This window comes from Lontra canadensis, unplaced genomic scaffold, assembly GCF_010015895.1.
Source record: "Lontra canadensis isolate GAN:19392208 unplaced genomic scaffold, GSC_riverotter_1.0 scaffold120, whole genome shotgun sequence".
Taxonomy (NCBI): domain Eukaryota; kingdom Metazoa; phylum Chordata; class Mammalia; order Carnivora; family Mustelidae; genus Lontra; species Lontra canadensis.
In genome coordinates this window covers 4,245,109-4,261,052 of record NW_022631114.1, presented here as the reverse complement: position 1 = coordinate 4,261,052, position 15,944 = coordinate 4,245,109, and the positions used below count along the sequence as shown (strand labels likewise).

The 15,944-nt window shown below is 53.4% G+C and overlaps 1 protein-coding gene across 1 annotated transcript in view; it reads left to right on the top strand.

The window, feature by feature from the left end:
* Positions 1–930: 930 nt before the first annotated feature.
* GALNT2 (polypeptide N-acetylgalactosaminyltransferase 2) overlaps positions 931–15,944 on the top strand; it is a 180,376-nt gene continuing 165,362 nt past the window's right edge. The window contains exon 1 of the mRNA XM_032841093.1: positions 931–1,145. Coding sequence (XP_032696984.1) covers positions 1,020–1,145 — 126 coding nt within the window. The 5' untranslated portion in view covers positions 931–1,019. The remainder of the gene's footprint in view (positions 1,146–15,944) is intronic.

Below are 15,944 nucleotides of genomic sequence, written 5' to 3'. Positions count from 1 at the left end.
TTTCCTAGGAGCACGGGAAACTTTGAGTGTGGCAAGGGCATCATCAAGGTTACCCAGATTCTGTTACAAGACAGATGAGTCCCCCTGAGATGCTTCTGTGTTAACTCTTCTTTCTTCTTTTAAGAAAGCAACACATCAAAAGGGAAAGATTGAAAAATATATATATATTGCGTCCCTTCTTCCCCTTTCATGTTAATTAAAGACAAAATAAAGCAAAAGAATCCTGCTATTCAGGGCTGTCCATTCTCGGAAAAATATTCTCTGGACCTCTCTTATTCTACCTGGGGGCTCCCACCTGTGACTAAATAATCACATGAAATGGGCAGCTGGGGATCAGGGATGTTTTGCTGCAAAATTAGTAAGAAAACTGCAGCGAGCAGCTGCAAAGTCGGGTCCGGCAGGCGGGATTGCACGAAAACGCTCAGGTGGGCCGGCCTTTAAGGGTCCCAGTCGGTCCCCAAGACCCCGGACCGAAGAGGGGACAGCCTAGGCGGGGCGGCGCGCGGCAGCCGTGACCGCCAGGGCCCCGGGTGCGTGTGCACGTGTGTGTGCGCACGTGTGCGCGCGCTCCGCCCCGTGCCGGGCAGCCACCTGTCACTCAGGGGCAGCGGCGGGGAGGACGCAGAGGGGGCGGGGCGGCGGCCGGGCCCGCGGAGGCCCTCCCGGCGGAACCCCCGCGTGCCGCAGCCATGGAGACGCGGTAATCCCCTCCTCCGGCCCGCGCCCCGGCCCCCGCAGCCGCCGCCGATTGGTCGCCCTTTGCTCCCTGACCCGCCCGCCGCCTCCGAGGCCGCCGCTTCCTGCTCGGGCGCCGCGCCGCGCTCCCGGCCCGGGGCGGAGCTCGGGCGCCGAGCGCGCGCCGCCTTCGCCGCCGCCGAGCAGCAGCCCGCGCCGGAGGAGGAGCCGCCGCCGCGCCCTTCCCCTTCCTCCGCTCCTCCCCCGGCCCGCTCCCCGCCCGCGCCGGCCCCAGGCAGCACTCGCGAGCAGCGGCGGCCGCGGCCGGCGGCCGAGAGGGGAGAATGCGGCGGCGCTCGCGGATGCTGCTCTGCTTCGCCTTCCTGTGGGTGCTGGGCATCGCCTACTACATGTACTCGGGGGGCGGCTCCGCGCTGGCCGCGGGCGCGGGCGGCGGCGCCGGCAGGAAGGTGAGTGGGGCGTCCTGCCCGGGCCCGGCCCCCCTCCCCCGCCCCGACTCCTCTTTCCCCGCCGGCCCCTCCCGCGCCGACGCGCCCCCTGCCCGGCTGCAGACCCCCTGCTCCGATGTGGCCGGCCGGGCGCCGAGGGGCGCTCCTGCCCCTCCTGCTCGCCTCTGCCCGGACCTAGGCTCGGCCCCCGCTCCCCTCCCCGGGCCTCCCAACCGATTCCCCAGGGCCAGGGGTGCCCCCGGCCCCTCTGCGCTCGCCCGGCTCGGGAGAGGGCGACCCGGCGCAGCCCGGCAGGGGCTGGGGACCCCTGACGCCTTTCTCGTCGCCCCCCGGCCCCCTCCGCAGACGTCCCCCTCTGTACACGTCCCCCTCTGTCTGCTGCACGTAATTGAAGTTGAGTCCTGTCCGGCCGCCGGGAGCCCCGTCCCCTGCGGTGGGAAGTTTAGCCGTGGGGGTGTTGGGACACACAAAAGGGGGTGGGGAGGAGAGCGGGGAGAGGCGGCTGCCTTTGCAAAGTGTCAGGTACCGGAGAGAGGAGTCCAAGTTTCTTCTCAGCCCTTTGATACAAGCCGCCGCAGCCCTCACCCTTTTCCCCCTCGTCACCCCGCGGGGAGGGGTGGTCTGGGGCAGCTCGGGGACTCTGCCCCTTTCTCTCCGTACGCTACCTCTGGGGGCGCGGTGGGGGGGTGTGCAGCCAGCCCCGTGCGGGATTGAACGGACTCCCAGGGCGGGTGTAAGCGGAGGGCCAGCGCGCCTCTTCGCGGGGAGTGAGGCGGGTCGCGGATATCCCCGACCCCCCCCCCCCCCCGCAACGTCTCCAGCATCTTCCCTTCTCGGCCCTGGGGTTGCGGCTGGGGGCCCGGTGGTGGCCCCCTGCGCGTGCCTTCCCCTGCTCCGCTGCCCGGTTACGCGGGGATGGTCCCTGTTCCATGGCTGTGCTTGCAGCAGGCTCCCAAGGGCCGAGTGGTTAGGCCGTGGGAACCGTGCAAGCCACCTGGACCGCCCGGGAGGAAATCGAGCGGCCAGAGAAGCCCCAGTGGCCGGGTTCTGCGGCCGGGCGCCCACTGGGAGCCGACGGCTTTGGCTGTGCGCAGGCTGCCCGCGGGGTTGTGGTGTTTGGTGGGGAATCGGCTTTGAAAGCCGAGTTATCTTTTCCGAAATCCTGTAACCCTCATTACTGTGACGTTTAGTGGCTCGGCAAACCCAGGAAATTCTGAGTTAATGGAGATGGACCACGGGTTGGGCTGGGACCAGGGAATGGTATTCTGGAACAGGGCAGACGGGATTGACTGTATGAACAGACTTCTTAGCCTGAGAGTCAGACCCGGGAAGTCAAGGCTTCTTCAGGGGTTTCCCCCCCTTGGCTTGTTTGTTTCTTTCTCTCATTCATTCATTCATTCTCACCTGAAGGTATTAGATGGAGGTAGGTATCTTGTTTGAGTCTTGGGTTTGCTTTATCTGGAGGGGGCAGAAATGAAAAGTCTTATCATGTGCTGAATTGGCCTAGCTTAGTTCTGAGCCAGCAGTGTGCTCTTAGCCCATTTTTTTCTTTCCTTTTTTAATGCAGGGAACTGCTGTCTGTGTACCTGAAGTCTCTTGTTTGTTCTTGAAGGGTAACGATCAGGGCATCCAGTAGGAGCAGTGCAGCCCTTTGAAAACTACGGTCAAGTTAAACCGGAATTATTCTCAAAACTTTGCTTTGCAGAAAAATGGGCCTTGACAGGTCCACATGGCCTGGTGTGCTGGTAGGACCTGGCAAAGCCTTCTGCCTTTCATGCAAAAGAAAAACAAACAAATAAGCCACACTGGTATTTCTCTTTCCTTGGTTTGGCACTTTCATGAGTACATGTGATTAGACATAGCAACAGTGTGGCCTCAGCATCCAGAGAGACTGATTTCTCCCTGGTGGGCTTCAGCTGCTGGGTTTTGTGGGGTCCTCTGTGTTAACCCCTGAAGTGGTACCCTTAATTTAAAAAAAAAAAAAAATCCAAGAACTCCTTGTGACCTAGTGGCAATGGGAAGGTACAGAGATCAGGTAGGAAAAAAAAAAATGCGTGGGCAATGAACAATTATCCATGGAGTGGTGATTTGGGATTCTATTCTTTCTGTCAACGAACCATAAAATTTAATCCTAGCCCTTAGAATGGTTAGTGATTTGTCAGTTGAGAAAGAGGTGTGTAAATGCAATAGCTTTTGAAATCGCAGTAAAAGACTCATTAACTTAGTGTTGTGGACCCTGGTATACAACTTGAAACCGTGAGACTGTTCTGAAGGGCCTGAATTTGAATTTCCGAATCCAGAGTATAAAACTGCGTAGTCTTCCTTACCCCTGAATTGTTTTCATGGATTTCAAGATTCAAGAGTCTTCAAATTTAGTTCATCCTTATGATAAAAGGAAATATGTAGTTTTTTTTTGTTTTGTTTTGTCTTGTTTTTTTTAGCTTGCAAAGGATGGACATGAAAAAAGATCACGTGGTATGCAAGTTAAGGCAGAATTTAAATACTAGCGATAGTTTTTTAAGATGCAAGTGGAATGGATGTTTCTTCTCTTGCTCGACGCTACGCTATAGTAAGTCAAGACTCTCCTTCCACATTGAGCCAATTTCTCTCTGCCCTGGCGTTTTTCACGGGGTACCAGGCTTCAGGATTAGGCTTTGGGGGATTGTCTGACGGGCGCGGGTCTGGTGTTTCTGCTGCTTCAGCACCCCCTCCCGGCCTTGTCACTGTGTGCCCTGCCGGTTAAATAACTCTTCTCGGGATGGTTATTCTTCACTTGGCAAAACCCAGAAAGCCACCCCACCTCAGGTTGCAGATCTAATAAAGGAAGACAGGAGCAAGGGCCATTGCCGCACTATCTGGGGCGCAAGGCTGAGTCTGGGGTGTGAGGTCAATCAGTTTCTGCATAATATTGTCAAAAATCAGTGCATTTGCATTTGTGTAGATCTCTCCACTCCTCCCATAGTTTGCCCCCCCCCCCATTGATGCTTTGCACTCCAAGGATGCCTTTCCTTTAAGCATCTTAAATGCTCTAAAATTTTAATCATGTTAAGTCTCCCCCAGGCCTTGGCAAGTTGGCGGCGGATGGAGCCGTAGAAAAGCAGGGATTTCTGTTGCAGTGAACCTGCCTCTGGATAAAGTGTGGCTGTTAAGGCTGGAAAGGGGAGGATTTCCTCGTATGTGAAGCACCACTGCTCCTGAAAGAGAGTGTGTCCAGTCCGAGCATCCCCCCTTTTCTGTGCCGCTCCCTCCCTCGGGAAGTGAGGGAAAGCCGTAGCTAAAGGACAGGACCAAGGGCTGGGCGGCCCGTTTGCTTTCCACCTCCCTTCCCTGATGAGTGAGCACAGGGCTGCCCTTGCTCTGGGGGTGCGAAGGTGGAGGACTTTGGGGGTGATCTTGCAGGAGGCATTTGGGGGGAAGAGGGAATGATGAGAGCCCCCACTTGGCTGGGGCATGGGACACATATAGGGGGACAGTAGGGTTTGAAACTGGAGAAGGTGTTGGGGACTAGGCTGTAGAGAGAGGGCTTCGCACACCAGGCTGACTTGTTGATCTTTAATTTGGTCCATCATGGGGAACAGCAGTGTGTTTTGAGCTGGTGGTGGACGCTCACAGGAAGAAGCACGAATCCACTTACTGGTACTGAGTGACCTTAGCTCTCTACCCCTTCTGCTTAGTGACCTTTACTAATTTACCGAACCTCTCTGACCCTCTGTTTCTCCTCTTTACGGTGGGGATCATCATTTTCACCTTGTGGCGGCGACCTAAAAGCCAGCAGTAGGTGTTGGGGAGCAGTAGACACCGAATAAATGGTTTAGAGGGTTGGGGGGATAAGGAAAAAGTAGAAGGCAGAAATACTCCTTGAAAATATATCGAACCAGGAATCTGCAGTGTCTTCTTGCTCTCCAGAAAATCGTTGACGTTTTTATTTTGTCTTTTATCCTTCATCCATTCCTCTGGCATTGATTTGTTCGGTGTATCTGGGCTCGGACTGAAGAACCTTGAATGACATTAAGGGCTGCCTTTGGGGGGAGGGCTCCAGACATGCCAGCTCTCCGGAACCCCGCTGCAGTGTCCCACCTATGGGCAGCCAGCAGGAAAGCTTGGGTGGAGGCCACACCTTTCTCTGTGGTTGGGTAAGCAGCGGGGGTGTCTCTGTGAACGTGGCCTGAGGTGGAGGTTTCTTGTGGCAAGGAAGCCAGACTGCTCCATGCCCCCCCTCCTCGGATCTGGTCTCCCCTCCCCTGCCCCTGTAGCCTTGCCTCTCCGGGCAGGAGGGAAGGTGTCTGTGACTGCTCTCCTGTGACTGCTACGAGATGGGACGTGAAGCCGCCACATGCTTGGATGGGTGCAGTAGAGCTGGGAGTCTGTGGGTGGACCTCGCTCCCTACAATCAGTCTGGAGTTTAAGGAAGTTCCATTGGAGATGAGAGCCTGAGGCCGAGGTAGGGAGGGCGTTCATGGTGGGGAAAGCACTATAGCTGGAGAACCTGACCAATGGCACTGTGATGGAGACTTCTCTGTAAGGAAAACCAAGTTTCCCTGTTCCCGAGTTATGTTGTGGCTGCCTCCGGGTGCCCAAACATAAGGGGACAGATTGTGACTGATAAACAGTGCCGGCGTAATAAGTGCATCCCTTCACCTCCCAGCAAGCATGCAGAAGAAGCTGCTGGACCCCGTACAGGGGAGGGTCAGCTTGCTCGGGCTGAAAGACCTTGAGGTAGGGTTGGGGGGACCCAACTGGTAAAGGGTGTGCGTGGGCTTCAGGCCCTCTGTCTGTCTCTGCACCGTACCTCCTCATGCGTGGTGGGATTCCTCTTCGGAACAGGGGAGGAGGTCATCGAGAGTTGGTCAATAGGTTTATGGCTATAGATTCATATAATATCTTGTTTTGCCCTTCACATTTTCCAGATCTCTGGAGGGCAGGAAGTAAGTTTAGGAAGAAGTCAATTTCGAAGCAGGCAGTGCTGGGCTGCCTACCTTCTAGCAAATCTGAGGCAGTGGGCTTGGTGGAAGGAGGATGAGGTGGTGGTGGTGGTGAGGGTGAGGCTGCCGGTGGCAGAGACCCAAGCACATGCAGGTGTTGACTTTGAGGTTGTGGCTGGGATCCTGGGAAAGACACAGGGTATTCCGGGAGGCAAAAATCTGTGAGGTCTCCTAGCTGGCCCAGCAGAATTTGTGGGATGAGAAAATAGCCAGACCTGGTCAAATCCACTCCCCCTTTTTGTTCTGCTTTTCTCCTTGTGAATCCTGTTCTGGAAGGTTCACTGAGACATACAAGCCGTGTGGATGTCCACATGGAAACACACCCATACAGGGATGCCGCACAGATTAAAACGGGGATGCTTCCGTGCTGGTTGTTAATTAAGTACCCATCTCAAGACCCCAAGGGGCTCCCAGCCCCTGGCTGTCCAAGTCGCCTCCCTTGGGCTCCCTCCTCCATGATCAGCAACGAAAGAATTGAAACCTGCCACCGCAGGGCCGTTTTGGAGCTGGGGTGTTGAGTAGCACTCCTGTAAGTGTGCCACTTGGACCCAAGGAAGCGTTGGCCTGGGCTCACTTCTCTGACCTGAAAGGTCACCTTTCCTTTGAGGGAGTGTTCGATTCTCCTTGCTACTGGGGACCCTTGTTCCCCTCCTGTTGTCTTGGAGCCTTGCCTCCAACCTGCCTTATTGGTGAAGTTTTTGAAGGCGGATCTCCTGTCTGGCACTCCCGCGAGCAGACTCTCCAGAGTGGGTTTCAGGATAGGCTGGCCCTGGTGAGAAACAATCCTTCGAGAACTAGATTGAAAGTGTTGGAGGGGGCACCCCAGTGGACACTCATGCCCTCGTAGAACTTGACCTTGTCTCTTAGCTGGCAGAAGGATTTGCGAGCCTTGGCCATGTACTTGACCTGAAGGACTGACTCCAGGTGGTCTGGTTTACCTGTCCACTTAAGAGAGCCTCCTCCACCTTTCTCCTTGCTGACCACGTGCCCATTTCTGGGAAATAAAAAGCCGGACTCAAGCAGCAAACAAGTCCTTCCGTGGGGGAGCCTGTCCTCCTCACCCTTGGCCCCCTGCCCTGGGCGGGTAGATCTCTGTTCCTGGCCTCACTCTTGCCCCTTGCTGCCTGGGGTGAGACATTCCATCATGTCCGGTATTCTGGGCCTAGGAAACATGGCATTTTACACACATTAGGTTTCTTAGTGTGCCAGAATGTGGAAGGCAGTGATTCACTGGGACTGGCTTTGAAGAAACCAGAAATGGTCACAATTAATCTCCCTCCTGGGCCTACAAGGAAACAGCTTTCCCAGGCTCTCTTGCAGCGGCAGCTGAGGGGCGGCTCTCTGGGGCCGGGGAGCGGGCAGGTCCCTGGGGCTCACTGAGCTCTTGTGGGACTATCTGCCTTGGCAGACTGTGGCCTGTGCCTCTGCCCTCCCTGGTCTCCCAGGCCCCAAGTGCCGGCCACCTGGTCCTACCGAGCTGGCGGTTTCTTGCCCACTGACTTCCAGAGGAGGCAGGGTCAGTGTGGCTAGGACAGAGTTGCTAGATTTCCAGAGCCCAGAACTGGCCACATGGTTTGTCAGGGTCAAGGGGCCTTCTGGAGCGTTGTCAGCCTGGATGGGGGTTGCTCAGTCTTGACCTGGTTGACATTTGGAGCCGGATCATCTTGGTTTTGGGGGTTGCCCTGTGCGTGGTGGTGTTTAGACGCTTTTCTACCCCATAGGGGACAACTGCCAAGTGTCGCCAGGAGGTCAGAGTCCCCCCGCCCCTCATTTAGAGCCACTGCTGTGTCTCTGTTAACTTTGATTTCTTTTCTTCTCCCTGCAACCTTTGCGGTCCGACCCTTGTAGAACAGGACAGCCTCTCTGTGAGGTCTGGGGTGCACCCCCCCAGGGCAAGGGTTTTAATAATTTAATAAATGTTTGTGCTGTTCTCACCCGCTGTGTGCCAGGCCCGGTCCTAAAGCTGCCATATCCATATGAACTGAGCGACTCCTCGTAATAGCCCTTTGTTTCCTCTCATTTTGCTGATGAAGCCTGATGCACAGAGAGGGTAAGTCACTTTCCCAAGGTTGCAGAGCTGGCAGACGGCAGACCCAGACTCGTCTGCTGGAAGCGCTCTCCGAGGTCACAGCATGCTCTCGGGGCCGGGCTTCCCCTGCTCCCTTCCATGCATTTTGGCAGAGCCCTCATCCTGCCACACCGAGTCAGAACATTCCTGGAAGGCATTTTGGAGCGCGCTCAGGAATGCTCTGATGGTAGCCTTGGTCCATCTTGCTCTTTTCTTCCTTTTCACCTTTTGTGCCCTGAGAGGTTTTGTGTGTTCTTACCCTCCCCCCTGCCCCATGTCTGCCTGTCCAGAAGACGACATCCTCATCCTCGGCTGCCCCTCTGGCAGGAGCAGAAATGACAACAGGCTCTGGTCCCTTTCATTCATTCTTTCAATGACTATTTCTTCAACCCCTGCTGTGTGACAGGCACTATTGGGGTACTTGGGAATATGGCAGCAAATATAACAGAACCCCTTTGCTCATGGAACTTTCATTCCTGGGGGGAGTTAACTAGACTAAAACATGACGGGTAAGTAAATGACACAGTGTGGAAACAGGTGCTAATAAGCGCCTTGGGAAACACAGCAGTGTGGGGGGCTTAGGAGTCGGGTGGGGGTCGTCGTGTTACCGTGGTGGTCCCCTGGCTCGATGGGGAAGTAAGGTTTGAACAGGTCTGAGCCAACACTGGAAGCAGGTGAATCCCTGGGGCTCCCACTTCCCAGGCAGTCCCTGGTTTTAGGTGTGTCCTGTCTTTTGGTTGTAGGTCCTTTTGGTGGCTTTTGCCACATAAACGAGCTGGTTTTCTTTCCCGAAGGTTGTAGCTTTTGGTTTGTCACAGGTGGAATTTCCTCTGTGATGGGGCAGTCTGGGGTCTTCTTGTCCCAAGGGTGTCGTGGGTGATGTGTGTACTCCTCCTAGTGACAGTGGTATGCGTACTCCCGCGTCCCCAGCCCCCACCCCGGACCTGCGACGGCTGGAGGTGCCCGCAGGTTAATTTGCTCGTTGACTCGGTAGAATGTGCTTGCCGAGCAGTCTCGGTGCTTGCTGTCCAAGCTCACTCCGTGAAATGCTGAGATGGACTGGGTGAGCGTCCACTGTCCGTTGTCGAGTATGCCGTTAACTGACACTGCACACCGGCGGAGTGCTTTCCACGCATGTCATCATTCAATGAGAAACCCTCGTGGATCCCCGTGCACCTGCTCGGGGCGCAGGATTTCCGCTGTGATGTGATCTCCCTGAGTTGCTGTGGGGGTTGGGGCTTGTTGATTCCTGCAGGACAACCAGCCTGGAGGAACCCAGACGTCAGAAGCCTGCCCGACACCCGGACCTGGGAGAGGTTGTTGTCGGCAACGTGGGTGACGTTGAAGCCCCACATCTTGGGAACTAGAATGGACGTGTGACTTCACTGGCCACGCACATCGGAAGGAGGTGGGATGGTGGGAAATTGCAGGCCCTCCTGGTTCCCAGGTGGGAGCATCCGGCTGCTTTGCAGAGACAATGTTGGCATGTATGAGGGGCTCTTAAGGTTCTCTGCAGGGTTCCGTTCGATGCCGCCCGTGTGTGACTCGATAGAGCGACTGGAACACTTGCATGGCGGCAAAGGAAAGGTCATTTTAAAGACCTACAGACTGAGGGGCAATTGTGGTTTCTCTGTCTCTGCTTCTTCAGAGGCCAGTGTGGGCAGTGGACTCTTTCTTGGTGGAGGGCTGCTGCTCAGAAAGATGACACACTTCAGTGGAAGGGTCCATCCTAGCTGAGTCACCCGGGAGAGCGTGAGCAGCTGATGTAAATTAGAGGTCTGCATTTGGGAGATGCCCATAATCGAAGCGCTCTGTTATCAGGCGGAGGCAAGTGGCGGTGACTCTTGTCCAGGGGGATGTCCAGGGCTGTCCTGGATGACGGGCAGCTTGGCCCAGCTGGGACGCCTTCAGTCTCATTGTCTTGGCGCTTTCCGCCTCAGGGGCTCTCGCGTTGACCTAGATTTTGAGCTTTTGCTCTGTGACCTTCACGAGGCTTACCCACTTTTCCTCTCTTTTCACTGCGCCCTCTGCCCACTCTGGGCCCTTCCCTGCTCCCTTGTGCCAGTCAGCCCACCTACTTGTTTTTTTTGCCGCTCATTTATGACTTTCCCCTTCATGTAGAATATACATCTTTTTATCAAATCTAAGATGCCATTATTCATAAAACCATTATTTTATGTACCACTAGGCAAGGAAAAGGAACGCTGTTCATTGAACTGCGACACAATGGTTTCTTCATCAGTTAACATTTTTATTTGTCTACTTATTTAAAGAGCTCTTTTAGACTTAATTAGACATTGATTTTTCCATATATCACTCTTGTGCATAGATAAAAAGGAAAATGCACATGAAATATATTGGGTAAGGTGTTTCTAAAACTTTTCCCGTGTCTAGTTTTTGACTCAGAGATATTTGTGCCTGTTTTCCTCAAAGTCATCCATGCCACCAAGACCTTTGGTGACAGCATTTAAAAAAAAAAAAAAAAATCAATGAAACTGCTAAAAGCTCATGGTTCTGGGTTCTTAATGGAGCTTGTTAATTATGTAGAGTTAGCCAATTTTTGACTCATTTGGGAATTTTCCCTAATTCCCCAATTCACCATCCGGTTCTACCCCCCCTTGATTTGGTTTCTAAGGATTATGAGTGCTTCCGTGTTGTTTCTGGGTTTTTCTTCCAGGCCACTGATGCTCATCATGTGGGCTTTGCTGCTAGTGTGTTGTGTGTTTGGGCACATGCTGGTCATGACAGGTGCATCATGGCCCTTGCCCCACCCTCAGCATCGCACGGTGTCCTTCATTGTGAGATGCGTCCCAGTTTCACGTCAAACTGTGGAAAATAGTGCAAATTAGAATCGCTGGGTATGGTCTTCTTTTTCTCATGTGTGAGGTTCCTCACCTACAGGAGAATGTGGCCCCGGGCCTCCTGTCCCCTAATAAAGGTAGCCCGCGTTGGAATGTGGCCAACTCTTCACTCCTAATTCCCAGATTCCGTGTAAATAGATGTTTTCTTCTTTTTATTTCTTTTCTTTTCTTCTTATTTTTGAGAGATGAACGGTGTGGAGCAAACCCATTCAGAAACTCAGTGGGACATTCTCTGTCCGTCGAGTGCTAGGATCTGCAGAAGTGAGCAGGGTGCTCGGTTCTCCTTCACAGAGCTCAGCATCACTGACCAAACCAACTAGAGAAAGACTTAAAAAGAAAAGAGAAAAAAAAAGAAAGAAAATTAGGGATAAGTTGAATAGGGACTGGAGAGTAGATGAAATGAAAAGTATCATCATTGATTTTTATTAGTGGCAGTAATGGTCTTGGGTTGTTTTTTGAAAATCCTTATCTTTTGTAGACCTAATCTAAAGTATTTATGGACGCAATGATACCATGCCTGGAAGGAAAATTATGGAAGCATAAGAGAGGGCAGATGTGTTATTGAATATGACTGACGGATACATGGGGTTCCTCCTACTATTTTATTTTTGTGTCCTTTTAAAAGTTTCTGCTCAGTGGGGATCCTTCCCCCCCTCCCCTCCCCCGCCTGCCTCTCTGCCTACTTGTGATCTCTGTCTGTCAAATAAATAAATAAAATCTTAAAAAAAAAATTTCATTAACTTTTTAAAAAAAGTTGTTTGTAGATGTTTTAGCTAAAACTAGCAAACCGGGTGAAAACTAATAGTTTTGAAAAAGCAGCTTGAAGGCTGAGTGATAAAGTCGGTGCAAGGTTTCTGCTCCCAGTTTCCGTTCTCCCGGCGATGCTGCCGCACAGCCAAGTGTCTTCTAGTCCGGTCCAGTTCGGACATGGTCTACCTGGAGACGGCGTCAGGTGCCACAGGTCAAAGGCTCCGACCTACAAGATTGTTCTCTGCTTCTGATGCCAGGCGCAAGCCCAGATTGTTCCCTGTGCTTCTGACTAACGGGCTAGACATCGGAGGTCCCCACCACCCTTTTCTTGGGTTCAGTTAGTTTGCTAGAGCAGCTCACAGATTTCCAGAAACCCATTTACTGACTAGCTGACTGGCTGATTACAGAGAATATCAAAGGGTCTGAACGAACAGCCGTACGAAGACAGGCACAGGGCAAAGTCCCAAACAGAGAAGCTTCTGTCCTCATGGAGTTTGGGGCCCGGCACGGTGGCATGTGGAAACCTTCTGGTTCTCCAACCTAGAAGCTCTCTGAGCCCCTCCTCTGGGGTTCTTATTACAGAGGCATGATTGATCAAATCATTGGCCACTGGTAGTTTATTCAGTCTTTGGCTCCCCACTGGTCCCCAGAAATCAGGGGGTGGGACTGAAAGTGCCAGTCCCCTCATCACATGGTTGGTTCCCGTGGTGCTTTCCAGAAGTCCGCTCGTTCGCATAAACCCAGTGGTGGAAGGGGGCGTGTTAGGAATAAGGAGATACCCATTTCACCTTTCTGGCTTTAAAGAGTTTTCAGAAACAGAGGACAACAGACCAAATATTATGAGAAGAGATGCTCCTGTTGGCACTCAGGAAATTCAAGGGTTTGGGGAGTCATGAGCCAGGAACTGTGGATGGAGAGTGCGCATGCGTCTCTCATAGATCATAGGAGCACGGTCAGCAAAGATCCGCGTCAGCCTCGCGTGTCCTCTGTAATTGAAGAATGTCTGGTGGTGACTCTTTCCAAAGGATGCTTCAGAGGTTGACCAAGATCCTGGAATTGTCACCTGTGTCAGCACGTGATTCCACTTCATCTGTACAGATGATCTCGGGGCGCCTGGGGGGCTCAGTCGGTGAAGCATCTGCCTTTGGCTCAGGTCATGGTCCCAGGGGCCTGGGATGGAGCCCCGCATTGGGCTCCCTGCTCAGTGAGGCGTCTGCTTGTGCCTCTGCCCGCCCCCGGCCATCCGTGATGCTCGCGCGCGTGTGTGTGTGCATGTGTGCGCGCTCTCTCTCTCAAATAAAATGTTTTTAAAAAATTATCTAAACTCTTAGGAGATGGCTAATTTTGGTGATCGTTTTGGTGGTAGAGTGTCACTTTAGGGTGTTTGGGGAGTTTGCCTACACCTCACCAGCCCAGAGAACCTATTGCCCCCCAGAGTCTGGTGTGCAGAGTCTGTTACACCGACCACATCCTTCTCGTTTGACAGGTGGGAGTGGGCAGGAGACACGTCTCCGTGTTTAATCCTCCTGCCGGCTTGTCCATTTGTCCCGGCCAGTTCGCTTATTGTCATAAACAATCCATTAGGAGCTGCGGATGATTTGGGAAGCTGGGTTGGGAGACCTTTAAATAACTGTATATTATTCCTTTTTTTCTTTCTTTGTTTCCCCAGCAGAATATTATTGCCAACACTTCGTGTTTGACCTTGGCTTTGTAAATGAGCGATTTGTGACAAATGTATGATAATTCATGTTTTCTGGAAGGTGTCATTCCTGGTACTTCAAATTTACATCAGCCTTGTCGCTGATGCCTGAACACTTCAGAGACATTGCTCCTTTATCTTTCATTTCTGGAGCTAGTTTTCTTCCCGCCCTGAGGCATGCAGTTTCCAGCGGGCCCCCAGGTTATGAACTTGCCCCCACCAGGTCATGCAGGAACAGTGTTGGGGCTAGGATTGTCATGGTCCCCTGGCTACCTAAAATGCACCTTTGGAGAAGGTCCACCACGGCCATCCTGGTTTTGGAGCTGCAGCCCTGGACCCGGGAACGAGTTACAGACAGTAGGTGCAGGCCTGGGGATCATCTCAGTGACCTTTTTCACTTCGAGCTGCCCATGAGCCAGGATGGGGAACGTTCTGGGTTTTTAGAGCCCGAGGGCGGCACAGAAGGAGCCTAGCTGTGGTCGTCCAGGCTGCGCTGATGGGCTCCCAGGGAACATCCCTGCATGAGGGCTGCCTAGTTTCATTCTCTGTCTACACTGCACTGGCCCCAGAGTGGGATTTCTGATGATCTAATCTATCTAGTTTTTCACACCAGGCATCGGAACATGCTGGTGTCCTTTCCACCTGCCTCATAGATGTCTTCAAGCAAAGTTCTCCTTGGTACTGTAAGATCTTATTTTAGGATTCAGCGGTGGCCAGGAGGCCTCTGTGGAGGGCTGGGGGTGCCCAGAGTCTGAGCTGCCTGCAGAGTGGGGTCTTGATGACCCAGTCTCCGTGTGTGTGCGACATGGGGAGACTTATGAGCACTGGGAGCACAGCCTGCTTGGCTCCCTGAGCGCTGGTGTCCAGAGGGAGACTGAGTCTCAGGGGAGTAGCTCAGGAAATCCACGTTGCAGTGTTGGGAGACAGTCTTGCAGAGCCCAGAGAGATCGTGCAAGGAAGCCTTTGGTGGGGCGTGGGGCACTGGGTGGGGTAGGGTGGCTGCTGGGGTATGTAGCTGGGGGGCCGCGGGCCCAGGTTTGAAGTCTGGCTTCTCCAGTTAGCTGTGGACACACAGGCAGGTTGTCCTGTTCCTCAGTTTCCTCATTCATGTATGTCATCGGGTTGTTCAGTGAAGACCAAGTAGTCAGAACAGGGCTGGTGTTCAGGTCTTAAGTGCCCCAACCCCTAGTGCTGCTGTAAAGTCTCCGGCTATCAGAGGGACGGGTGCTGGCTCCCCGAGCTGGGCAGGGCTGTCCTCTGTGGCCAGCGCTCACCAGCCCTGGGGCGCCTGTGCCCCTGGAGCTGGCCTCCCTCTCCCCTGTTGAAGCAGATGAGCCTGTGTTCCCAGACAGTCCCTTCACCTCCGTGGACCCTGCCTGGAACCTTCGCCTTGGAGGGAGGGTAAGGACATACGGGATTCCTGCAGCCCTTCTCCTCTCCAGTGAGGAAACTGAGCCTCAGGCGGCAGGGGTCTTCGGACCCGAGGCAGGAAGCAGCAGGCCAGAACCTTCTCCCGTGCCCGGTTACCGAGAACTGATTTCCTAATTTTACCCCTTAATCTCTCGTCTTTGCAAATTACACCAGGATGTGGGTTTTAACTATGTGACTGTATAATTAATTTTTTTAACTCTAATTGGCAATTGGTTTTTTTCAATACTTTGCGCTGTTATTATCCAAATGCGGCGTGTTATTTGAAAACTTTTCCACAAGGTTTTAATTAGTAAACGTTCTTTTACTTTCATTAGTTCAGTTTCTGGCTTGCTTTTGAAACTGTAGGTGAGTGACAAGTGGAAGACAAATTAATAATTGTGGCAAGGCAACAAAGCTCCCCACCCCCATGAGGGCCGAGGACTAGTTCTGTCAATTAGCACGGTGTTCATGTGGTTTTCTCTGATGCCTCTAATTAAGACGACTTACAGCGAGACTGCAGATTAATAGATACACTGCATGATGATTTCAACAAGAATGGTCCGTGCAGAGCCCCAGATGTTTGGTGATGACCACTCAAAGAGCCAGGGTTCTGACACCACTGGTACTCAGGCCTCTGTTTTCTCATCTGTGGAATGGGTTGTTGGAAGTCGGTGAGCTGCGGGGGGTGCTGGTGCTGACCGGTCGTGCGAGGGCCTCCTTCTGTTTTTCCTGGCATGTGGGCCTCCAGCAGAGGCTTCTGGGGGTCGACTCTAGGCTTCCCTGCTGGACAAGGGGGCTTGCTTGGAGGAATACACCCTAGTGGGTGGTGACCTCCTGGTATGACTCACTGCAGTAGGGATTGGGCATGAAATCAGGGAAGGAAGACCCTGGTGGTGGGAGCTTTCCCTTCCTGCATGGCCTCCCTCCCTTTCTTGGACCACATGGAGTCGCTGAGCATAGGGAGGTCCCTGTCTTTAAGGGGAGGCTTGGTGCTGAGCAAGACCAGAAGTGTCGCATCGGAGTTACAGT